This window comes from Pelodiscus sinensis, chromosome 2 (genome assembly GCF_052426305.1).
Source record: "Pelodiscus sinensis isolate ZL-2025 chromosome 2, ASM5242630v1, whole genome shotgun sequence".
Taxonomy (NCBI): domain Eukaryota; kingdom Metazoa; phylum Chordata; order Testudines; family Trionychidae; genus Pelodiscus; species Pelodiscus sinensis.
Genome location: NC_143053.1, coordinates 163445503 through 163457800, shown reverse-complemented (window position 1 = coordinate 163457800; position 12298 = coordinate 163445503). Strand labels below are relative to the sequence as shown.

The 12298-nt window shown below is 39.0% G+C and overlaps 1 protein-coding gene across 9 annotated transcripts in view; it reads right to left on the bottom strand.

Annotated features, from left to right (window-relative positions):
• Positions 1 to 2212: 2212 nt before the first annotated feature.
• EZH2 (enhancer of zeste 2 polycomb repressive complex 2 subunit) overlaps positions 2213 to 12298 on the bottom strand; it is a 73527-nt gene continuing 63441 nt past the window's right edge. For 5 of the 9 annotated variants that reach the window (XM_075921708.2, XM_075921706.2, XM_089776501.1 and 2 more), the window contains 7 exons: positions 11683 to 11808; positions 9082 to 9260; positions 8358 to 8453; positions 4896 to 4977; positions 3566 to 3646; positions 3298 to 3382; positions 2213 to 2523 (listed from right to left, as the gene is read on the bottom strand). In XM_075921708.2, the coding sequence (XP_075777823.2) occupies positions 2463 to 2523; positions 3298 to 3382; positions 3566 to 3646; positions 4896 to 4977; positions 8358 to 8453; positions 9082 to 9260; positions 11683 to 11808 (710 nt within the window). In that variant the 3' untranslated portion in view covers positions 2213 to 2462. Of the gene's footprint in view, positions 2524 to 3297; positions 3383 to 3565; positions 3647 to 4895; positions 4978 to 8357; positions 8454 to 9081; positions 9261 to 11682; positions 11809 to 12298 lie in introns of those variants that run through there. The other 4 variants (XM_089776502.1, XM_089776503.1, XR_016348917.1 and 1 more) reach the window with 3 other exon arrangements.

The window sequence follows — 12298 nt, the reverse complement described above, 5'->3', positions numbered from 1 at the left end:
GGGACACACACTTTGTTACCCCAGCCCAAAGGTTCCTGGGCCACACCACTCAACTCTCTGGTCTAGGAACATCTGTGGCCTGATATTGCTGGACCAGAAAGTCCTGGTGCAACCTGTACTAGGTCTGTCAACAGACTGCCCTTACAGTAATAAAAACTGTTGTGAAAGTGAATATGTTTTGTATTTTAGAGACCAGTGATTGCTGGACACCCACTCCCAGTTTTTGACACAGTCTAGAGACACATCATCCCTGCCCATTTTGGCTAGTAGCCATTGATGGACCTGTCCTCAATGAATTCATCTAGTTCTTTTTTGAAAGCTAACGTCTTTGCCTTCACAATATCCTCTGCCAGGGAGTTCTACAGGATGTGCTGTGTTTTAAACCTGCTGCCTATTCATTTTATTTGGTGAGCCTAGTTCGTGTTCTGGGGAGGAATAAATAACTTTTCCTTATGTACTTTCTTCACACCAGTCATGATTTTTATAGACCTCTGTCATCATAATCTCCATTACTCATCTCTCTTTCCAAGCTGAAAAGTCCATTATTAAGCTCACCTCATAGCAGCTGTTCCATTCCCCTAACCATTTTCCAATTCCACTAACTGAGATTGGGGGTGGGTGCAGTATTCAAGATGTAGGCATACCATGGATTTATATAGAGGCAATATATTTTCTTTATGTATCTCTTTCTTGATGATTCCCAGGTTTGTTTGCTTTTTGACTTCTGCTGTACATTCAGTGGGGCTACGTCTATACTGGCATGATTTTCCGCAAATGCTTTTAATGGAAAAGATTTTCCATTAGAGCATTTGCGCAAAACTGCATCTAGATTGGCACGGACGCTTTTCCTCAAAAGCACTTCTTGCGGAAAAACATCTGTGCCAATCTAGATGCTGTTTTGTGCAAGAAAGCCTTGATCGCCATTTTTGCACAAAACAATACTGTTGTCTACACTGGCCCTCTTGCGCAAAAGCATTTGCACACGAGGGCTTTTGCCCGAACGGGAGCAGCATAGTATTTCCGCTAGAACACTGACAATCTTACATGAGCTCATCAGTGTTCTTGCAGAAATTCAAGCAGCCAGTGTAGACAGCTGGTACGTTTTTCCACAAAAGCAACTGCTTTTGCAGAAAAACTTGCTAGTCTAGATGTAGCCTTGATGTTTTCAGAAAACTATGCACACTGATTCCATGATCTGTTCCCCCCACATCATTTTATACATATAGTTGGGATTGTTTGCCATGTTGTTGCCCTGTCAAGTTTCCAAGATCCTTCTGAAGCTCTTCTTACTTTGCACGTAACTGTCTTAAGCAATTCTCTCTCAGATGCAAGTTTGCCACCTCACTGTTTACCCCAACCATTTATAAATATGTTGAAGAGGACTGGTCCCAGGTACACTCCTGGGGGGCAATACTAGTTACCACTCTCCATTCTGAAAATTGACACTTTATATCAGGTACCAGTTCATGAGGATCTTCCTTCTTATCCCATGACAGCTTATTTTACTTAACAGTCTTTGGTAAGGGACCTTGTCAAAGGCTCTACAGGTAGATACAGTATATCAAGTGGATCCCCACTTGTCCACATGCTTGTTGACCCCAACAGAGTCCTGGTAGAGTGGTCAGACAACTGCCCATTACAAATACCATGCTGACTCTTCTCTGACACATTATGTTCATCTATGTAGCTGAGAATTTTCGTCTTTACTGATGCTGGACTTGCCAGCCTGTAACTGCCAAGCTCACCTTTTTAAAAATTGGTGTCACATTAGCTGTCGCCCCCAGTCATTTGGTACAGAAGATGTTTTAAAGGGTAGGTTACAAGCTACAGTTGTTCTGCAATTTTGAGTTTCCAGAACTCTTGGGTGAATACCACTTGGTTCTGGTGTCTTAGTACTATTTAGCAGTAGTCAGAGAAAGTGGCCAATGGAAGCTCTGTGTTTAAATATACACCTTTATTTAACTTTGAGTGTCACTCAGAAGGCAAATAAGTTGCACATTGGAGGCAATAGATTAATAAAGGCAGACCATTTTTCCATTCTAAAGGCTTCCAACTTAATCAGTTTAAGTGACTACATAAGGTTCAGGTACTAAGTTGTCCTTAAACCCCTGGTGCTGATTTACTTTTGCATTAATCCCACTGTATCCTCAAAAGCTTCACCACCAATATCACAGTTAGGTGAACTACCATAACTCAAATACACTCACAGTGAAGCAGTTCAAGTATCCTTTATTCAAGGTTGAAAAATGTACCACACCGCATTATTGCAAAAGTTCATTGGTACAAAACACTTTGCAGCTGGTGACAAGGCAATAAAAAGTTGATTTTGAAATTTACTATAAATTACTGTTACAGTACTTTGCAAATTCAGAATTTCAAATTGCATCATTTTTCTAAATTGCCCACAGTACTAGAAAATTCCTGGAGATAAGGCAGCTGTTCAGCAGTAGAGGTAGCTGGTATCAAGGGATTTCCATTTCTCTTTCAATGCCTACATATTTAAGTGCATCGGCCTGGCTATATCTGTGGGGGAGGGGAAAAGACATCCATATCAATACAAGATTAAAAAAAGTTGTAGCATGCTGTGCACCAGTTGATTTGGGGAGGCTCAGCCTCTCACAAAGATCCAATCACAGAAAAGGTTGAACACAATTCTATCACTTATGTGCCCTTGCATTTGAAGTTGTTTCTCTAGAAAAAAAAAACACAACAGAAGCAACCTTGTTTTTTGTAGAAGTGTTGAGAGGCAAATTCGCATGAAGAGACACTAGGGTAGAAATTGGTATGCATAAGGTTGGAAGTCCATTCAACTGATAATGCTTGTTTTGGAACATTTAGTTACGTAACATAAGTTTTCAGCTGTAGGAAATGAGGGGCAGACAGTGTCTGCTTATCAAAGTAACTATCCTGAAATCAAACACGGTCTCAAGCAGCCTTTTTTCTCTCTGCGCCTATCTGGGAATTTTTTCTCAACAGTTTGTGTATGGACATACAATGAAATACTTACTGAAATTTACCAATAAGTAATAGTTTCAAGCCTGAATATAAACTGATCATGAAATTTAGACTGGACATTAGATGGTTTCTAAACATTAGAAGAGTGAAACAGCCCTGCACTAGCTTGATACATTTGTAAAAACAGGACAGATGATGGCATTCCCTATGTATAGCAGGATACAACTTGCTAACCAACATTGTTGTTGTTTTGTGTTCTTGTGACTGGCAGTCAGTGAGCCATAAAATCAGGCTTCTCCAATGTCCCTAGAATGAAAGAATATCTTGCTATACTCTACCAACCTGTAGTCAAAAAACAGCTCTTCACCCGTCTGAATGGCTCTCTTAGCAAATATACCTATTCTGTGATCTCCATTAACCATCATAACTGTTTTAAAAAGAGGAAAGAGAGAGAGTGTAAGTATACTGTCGGGGCCTTACGCTTACATTTGAATGACTTATTTGTATTTACACATTCTGCCACTACTTAAAAATGTGTCCGTAATCAGCATTTTACAGTAATGTTTCACATATTGTTTGACTAATCCTAGGTTTAACTGTCTGATATTACCTTTTGCATAGCAGTTCGGATTTACTGAATGGTTTGCAAATCGGATTTTGTTACCCTTGCGTGTTGCATCAACCACAAAATCTAGAAAAGAAAGCAAGCAGTTAGAACAGATTGCCTCTAAAGAGCTTTCTAAGCACCTCTGAGAAAATGCTATTTTACTTACCTGCCAAGTAACCACGTTAGTGTATTCAGTTTTACATGTGAATATCATTTTGGAAAAACCTCAGATGTTCATTTTTCCCTCAGAAAAGCCTAACAAGTTGCCATATCAAAACAGTTGGTTTTGCAGTTCTAAAATTGGTGTTTTCACTTGCTGAGAATGCTAATAATTGACATCATTTGGGCGGGAGATGGAGGTGGAATGTAACAATGATGTTTCTAAATTAGATGGAACTCTTTTCTTTCCAAGTACATAAGCTATCTAAAAATGTGCTGACCTTTATGTGAAAAAGGGTCCTGTATAAACTTTTTGTAGCACTTAAGACTAGATCCACAAAGGGACTGACGCAGTACAACAGTGAGAATTGTGAAAGCTAACATTTAAGCACCCTACTGTAGAATCTCCAGCCACGCTCCCTATGCGGTGCACAGGAATAGTAAGGCTCCTAATAGAATTTCTCAGAAGCCAGCAAGCTGAGCAGGGAGGGGCCTAAATTAGTAGGCAATTTTAAAGGAATAGCCCCACCTATCACAGGATTTTAGGCACCTGAGTCTTGGACAGACACTTGCACAAAAGACAGTTTCAGATGACTTTCTGCATGCATGTAAGGCCCAGCATTGTAGGCATGCTCTGAGAATGCCTACTGGATCAACGCCAGCAGGCAAGAATCACTTACTCAGAATCCCATATGGACAAAACAGTTAACTTCTGCACTCAGCTGTCACAGAACTTAGCAAGTTTTGTGTATGCCCGCCAACAAACTCAGGTGCCTGGAGGTTAGGTGGTAGCTAAGTGGAGATTTTGAAAACCTGTGGTGTCAAAATATTGGACTTAGGGGCCTATGCCCTTTTTTGGATCCAGCCCACAGAGTATATAGATTTTAATAACAATGTTTTATTTCCCATGTGTAAGGAGAGCCCAAATTATCCCAATTTGCTTTCTCCTCAGCTACAGTACCTTCTCTGTGGACCCCAATGGGTGAAGGGAGCTGCATGCCATTATTTTCAATGTACTTCTTGTCAATTGATTTTGACAACCTTGTCCTTCATGCCTCATTGACACTGTTGTGTATGTGGAATCATGGGCCAACTGAAGTCAATATATTTAATGGCATCTACAGGCACTTCTTCTACAGTGGCAGTGTAAATTAAAAATAGCTAAAATACGTACCATTATTCAAATTGAATAAAAAACTGCACATGTACTTGTCATATACCTTCCCTCGCCTATCAGCCTCATCCTGGGAAATAATCTGAAAGAAAAATATTGCATCAGAAAAATTGACTTTCTTCTGGTAACAGACCCAGGCGATGTCTAGATTATGGGTGTTTTCCAGGATACCGAGAATATCCCGGAAAAACTCTACCACGTCCAGGGAACGCATCTGCTCTTCTGCCCCCCCCCCTTTTTTTTTTTTTTTGCAGAAGAGCAGATGCGCTCTTTCAGAAGCCCTGTCTTCCTTCCTCCTCCCATGAGCAAAAAGGGCTCTTTCGAAAGAGGGGTTTTTCCAAAAATTGGCCCAGTGTAGACGAGCCAAATTTCAGAAAAGCCTCTTCCAAAAAAATATCGGGAAAAGGTACGCAAATTGCAGAGTGCTATTTGCGTACCTTTTTCCGATAAAGCCCCATAGTGTAGACATAGCCCCCAAGTATGCCCTTCTCTCATACCCACTCAGACATTGTCAAACTTGCTCCACATTTAAAGTCCTAACTTTTCGAAGACATATTCCATTCTGGAATGAAGTTTTATACTGTAAGGCTACGTCTACACTGCCATTCTTGTGCAAAAACTTACGGAGCGTCTTCACTGCATGCACGTTCTTGCGCAAGTAAATGTACAGTAAAACGTCATAACAGAGGGCTTCTTGCACAAGAGTTGTTCTTCTCCCCACAAGGAATAAGCCCTCTTGTGCAAGAAACCCCTATGGCTAAAATGGCCATTCGAGCTTTCTTGCACAAGAGAGCGTCCACACTGCCATGGACGCTCTTGCGCAAAAGCACATGGCAGTGTGGATGCACTCTTGCACAAGACCTCTTGTGCAAAACAGTTCTTGTGCAAAAAACTTGCAGTACAGACATAGCCCAAGTGAATTTTAAGCTTGGGAAAACTTTTTAACTATAGCTAAGGCTGACAAATGGTTATAGACAATGACTGCAAGACTAATACAAATCTACAGTTATCATCTTAGAGCTCTAGTTAATATAACTTTTTCTGAATTGGAAATGTCTCCCTCTTATTTAGTACCCCAAACCAGTAAGTGACACTCACCACTCAGCCTAAAAGGGAAACAATTTCATTTAACTAAAGATATATAAAGTACTCCTGTCAAGTGATCAATTTTATAATCGCAGTTAATCATGTGACTTTTTTTTAAAATCACAATAATGCAATTAGTTGCACTGTTAAATAATAAAATGCCATTTATTTAAATATTTTGGATATTTTCTACATGTTCGGATATACTAATTTCAATTACAACATGAAATACCAAGTGCATATAGTGCTCATTTTTTATATTTGCACTGTAAAATAGTAGGTTTTTTCAATTCACATCATACAAGTACCTAAGTGCATTCTCTCTATATTGTGAAAGTTAAACTACATTTGTACATAACTGCACTCAAAACAATGCAAAACTTCAGAGCTACAAGTACTCTGTCCTATTTGTTCAGCAAATCACTAGACTAACAACTTTGTTTACATTTACAGGAGATAATACTGCCCACTTCCTATTTACAATATAATGGCAGCTACAATGGTTCCATTTTTGTTCTGATTTTTGGATGACAAAGTAATTTACATGCCAGGTGTTAAACCTTCGTATACCCCTTTATGCTCTGGCCACCATTCCAGAGGGCATGCTAATGACTCCTCTTAAAATAATTGTGTTAATTACATTTGTGACTGAACTCCTTGGGGGGAGAAGGGAGGGGAATGTTATGTCTCCATCTACTTTACTTGTATTCTGATGACTCAGCATGTTTGTTTCAAGAGCTTTCATTGCAGATCTGACAAAACCCAAAGGTTGGTAATCCAAAACTCTTTAATACATTTCAATTGGTTTTTATGGTTTAAGTGTGATTAATCATGATTTTTTTTTCAGTTAATTGACAGTCCTAATATAAACTTACAGGACCTTCATGTATAAAAAGTAAAGATTTTTAAATCACAAACCAAATTGTATTTAAACAGATTTTTCAATTCAACTCATTTAAAATTAATGTTGAAGTAGATATTTTATTAAAGTCTAAGCTTATAATTATTTAAATACATAAAATAATATTAAGCAGTACATGTTTGCTCTCACATGTAAGGAAGGTCAAATGACGGAACTGGCAGAAGTCCCTAGCTAAGTATTTGGAACCCATTTATTGACCTGCTATTCTAGCTTTTATCCCTAATAGTATCTTCTACTATTGCAGTTTATTCAACTAATTTAGTTCAATGACAGGTTCATTCAAAGTTAAGCTTTTCTGCTGTTTCAGCTCCCAATAGGTTTCTTGTTTTCCTCTTCAAGTCTATGAATAAAATCTTAAGTGTGAGAGGATGTAATCTATTAAGTTCTGAAAGCTTAAAGGTCAGGGCCATCAATCAGTTTTAAATACAAAATATGTTTTGATACATTATGTGCACTTTCAATCAAATCAGAAAATAGAGCTAGATATAAAATTAATGATGTAGTAGAGCAGAAATGCATTTTTAACATTTTCTAAAAGTATTAAAAATCTAAATGCAAGTTAAGCTGCATAACTGCTAAATAAATGTGTACAGCTATAGTGTAATTTCCTAGGTAGCCAAAAAAGCACTAAACTGACAGATAAGATTTAGTTACAAATCAATACTTTACATTTACCAAAAAAGGAGAATCAACCTCTCTTTAAATCGTGTTGTACTTTAGTTTTTTTCCTAATCATATTGTGATTGAGAATGACAATTTAAATTGCTTTGATATAAATCCATTCACTCACTTCTGGTCCTTAGCTCTCCCTTTCACATAGTGGGATATCTGCATTGGGGTAGGCTTCCCTACTGCATTCTGGCAATGTGTTATGCTGGAAGTCAAATGATTTTGCAGGACGCTCCAGATATGCTTGAACTGGGACTTGCTCCTTTGAGCCACCCTGTCTTCTAGCCTCATCCTCACAGGCACCCAAAAGTCAGGAAAATATCTTGCCAGTGGGAAAAGCCAGTATCAGCTGTGGATTCAGCTATGTATACTAGGTGCTAGGGAAACTTATTCACTTGGCACTATCAAGACCTTGACACCGGCTGTGAATTACTGTGTAACATTCCTTTATTCCAAAGAAGGCTGCTAAGTCTACAAACAAGCTAGTTCCCAAGCCTGGAGGCATTATTTAACCAATTTTGCTGTATAATTAGTCAAGGACACAAACTGATACATCGTTGAAGAAAGTAACCTTGAATACTTCAGACACACATGTATGTATAAACAAAATTTCTTCCTCTTTTACCAATGTACAGCTGTAACAATAAAACATACATTTGAAGCAGCAGTGTTCAACCTGTGGTCTGTGGATTATTTTAAAGATTTACCACATCTGAAATTTTGTATGGGTCTGCCAATAAAAAAGGTTGAAAACCACTGGGTTGAAGGATACGATCTTTCCTCACCTCACCACAGTACTCAGAGATAAATTCATTCTTCTGTACGGGATCTTTGATGAAAATTCCCCAGCCTGCCACATCAGAAGGTGCCAACAGCAAATGCTACAGGAGGAAGATATAAGAAACTTATCACCTGACCTGGGTTTTCGGGAATGCTCAGTTTAAATGATAAACATGCATAATGCCTAAGATGTGAGATGGGATACAAAAATATTTAAAAAAACTACAAGCTGCACACTATCATTTGGGAAGGAGGCAAGGAGGGAAAATATGTACATAAAGGAGGCCAGATACTTTGCTAATGAAAAAAATTGATCAGATATTTTAGACTGCACAATTCTGCTTGTACAAATGCAATTTTTACCATTTAAATTATATGATTAATTATCTGGCTTGTCAAGAGAGAGTATGGCAATTTTTTTCCCCTCAACCTACAAGACAAGGGGTGAGAGGCTCAGCTTAAATGAACATATTTTGCACACAATTTAGTATTGAAGAAAACAAGAGTTGTTCCATTCCATAGTAGTCAAGAGGAGTAAAGTGGTGCACAACTCAAAGGCAAAATTGGTGGAAACCACAGCAAAGAGAGAGATTAGTTTAAAAGGCAGAGTGCAAACTCCAGGTTATGGGATTTGTAGGCAAGAAAACAATAGTAGGCACCCTTCATCATTGCAGAAGGCAAAAAAAGTGGATCCAGGAAGAACTGTGTGTAGATGGTAAGCGCGCACACCTTTTTCGATCCCCTCTGAATGCTGCAGTTCTTGCAAGAAACATTTTTGCTGTCCCAGTGATCAGCTGCTCCACATGTTAAACAGAGGTCTGGATCACATTCTCGTACAGCCAAATAGCAAGGACACTGCTTAGTATTGCACTGTGCTTTGCAACGGCATCCAGGAAACCTGTTTTGGCCTATGACGAGCAAAAATAAATAAGTAAACATGAAAAAAGACTCCATATACATCCTAAAATTTAGCAAATATACATTGATTCCTTTCTCCTGCTGTCAATTCCCCAATACTTACAGCGAACAGTTCAGGCCTGGGTACATCTACACAGCATGGAGCTGCAAGCCTCCCAGCCTAGGCTGACAGACTCATGCTAGCGCTCTGAAATTGCAGGATGGGCTCTAAAGCCAAGGGAAGGGAGTGCACTTCACAGCCTGATCTTGAGCCAATCAGCAACCTCAAAATACAGTCTCCCTAGCTATTTTTGAAGCAAAATGCAGGACAATGTAGCACTTTAAAGACTAACAAGATGGTTTATTAGATGATGAGCTTTCGTGGGCCAGACCCACTTCCTCAGATCAAATAGTGGAAGAAAATAGTCACAACCATATATACCAAAGGATACAATTTAAAAAAATGAACACATATGAAAAGGACAAATCACATTTCAGAACAGGAGGGGTTGCGGGGGGGGGGGGGAGGAAGGAAGGTAAGTGTCTGTGAATTGATGATATTAGAACCCCCAACTTAAACGTGTCCAACACATTATCAATAAACTACAGCCTATACTGGAACAGGATACCATACTCCAAGAGGCTCTGGGAGACAGACCCATAGTCTCCTATAGACAACCACCTAACCTCAAGATGATTCTTACCAACAACCACAGGACATACCATACTAATACCAACCCTGGTACCTTCCCTTGCAACAAACCCCGTTGCCAGCTTTGTCCACATATTCATTCTGCTGATACCATTATTGGACCTAACCAAGTGAGTTATAAGATCAAGAACACATATTCCTGCGCATCCAGAAATATAATCTATGCTATCATGTGCCGAAAGTGTCCGTCTGCTATGTACATTGGACAAACATCTCAGACACTTCGCCAAAGGATTAATGCCCACAAAACAGATATCAGACAAGATCACAAAGAAAAAACAGTTTCTTGCCATTTTAACCAGAAAGGACACTCTCTCAATGACTTAACCACCTGCATTCTGCTACAAAGACCTTTTACATCTGCACTTGAAAGGGAATCCTCTGAACTGTCATTCATGTTAAAATTCGACACTCTCCAAAAAGGAATGAACAAACACTCGAACTATCTTACCCATTACCAAGATAGCTTCCCCAATTATCACCTCTAATACCATTAACTCACAAACATCCCACTCTCCCCAGCTCTAATATCATCAATTCACAGACACTTTCCTTCCTTCCTCCCCCACCCCCCGCATCCCCCTCCTGTTCTGAAATGTGATTTGTCCTTTTCATATGTGTTCATTTTTTTGAATTGTATCCTTTGGTATATATGGTTGTGACTATTTTCTTCCACTATTTGATCGGAGGAAGTGGGTCTGGCCCATGAAAGCTCATCATCTAATAAACCATCTTGTTAGTCTTTAAAGTGCTACATTGTCCTGCATTTTGCTTCAGCTATCCCAGACTAACACGGCTACATTTCTATAGCTATTTTTGGAGCACTAGCTTGAGTCAGTTAGCCTAGGTTGGGAGGCTCATTGCCATGGGCCAAATAGACATACCCTCTGGGGTTTTTCCCTTTGCAGTCTTCTACTAACTGAATTAATGCTCACTACATGTACTAGTTTAGAAACTTCTTTTAAATATAGATACGGTAAGTTACTTAGAGGTTTTACATGCAAGAATAACCAACTCACTGCTCCTTAGTGTCCCCATCCTCGATCATTTAAACAAGTTTCAGAGCATGCAGTTTCATTAAAGTCTACATCATAAATATGTATTTGAAAGATACTTTGATGTTGCAGTACTTGGTGCTGGTAACGCTTAACTCATTCAGAGTTTCTTGCATCTTTATAAATTCTGAGAAGGCTCAGAAAGCCAGGGTAGGGGTGTGCGCGCACTCTTGTTTCTTATCTTAGAAATATCAGTAAGGCAAAATCCGGTCTTTTCTGGTTTTGCTGGAGGACCACTTGGAGGCAGAATATTTATTGTGAGCTCTTACCTCCCTAGTTAAATGGGTGAGTGTGCTGAATTTCTAATAAATATTCAAAGTGTAATCAGTCATTAAAGTTAAAAACAAAAGTTAACATAACCAAATATGTTAACAGCCTAACTAAAAACCATTTTCACACCTTTCTTATAATGTCATTCATTCTAGCTAGCCTTCTGGTCACTTAGATGTAACCTCAAATAATTCTTTAAAAAGGGGGGGGAGGGAAGGCTCTCTGAAAAAACTTTCCAGGCCTTTTTTAAATGTCAAAAAAAAGCAAAAAAGGGCATACGCCTTTTTTTGACCCTGTGTAAGCCTTTTATTTAATATTAGCAGTAAATGTGTCTACAAATAAAATTAGTCTACAAAAAGACACTCAACTGCAGCACCTTCCAAAATTAGTACTTACATTCTGAGCTGCACTGACAAAACTTCTCACAGAAGTTCTGAGCAATTACACAAGGACATGAGCTGTCACAAGGCTGACGAGGATGATCACATGGCTGGTAGTTGTAAACATGATTAGATGACCCATCTGAATAAAAATAGTAATAAATTTGAAAAGATTTAATCAAAAATTTCAAAATTTCAAAAGGGAAGCCCTTTCTTAAAATTCACTTAAATGATAAAAAAACCTATCCAAGCCTACTCGTAAAGTATTAATCATAGAAAAGTACACTAACCAGAAATAGTGGCATTAACAAGATGCACTTTAGCTTTCTTACTGAGTTGCTTTGCTCGTGTTGCACCTGACCCCTCATGTTACTCATCTGTTCAGTGTATTGAGAATTTAAGAACTTATCTACAGTGGAAAGTGACAAGCAAAACTATAGCAATATAATAGTATTGGCATAGGTGCTGAGACTGTGGGTGCTCCAGGGCTGTATCACTCGTGGAAAGATGCCACACTCCCCTTCCATGACCCCCCCATCAACCAACTTCTCCCCTCCCTCCTGCACACCTTGGAACAGCTGTTTAGTGGCATACAGGAGGCACTGGTAAGGAAGGGGAGGAGAAGAGACAGA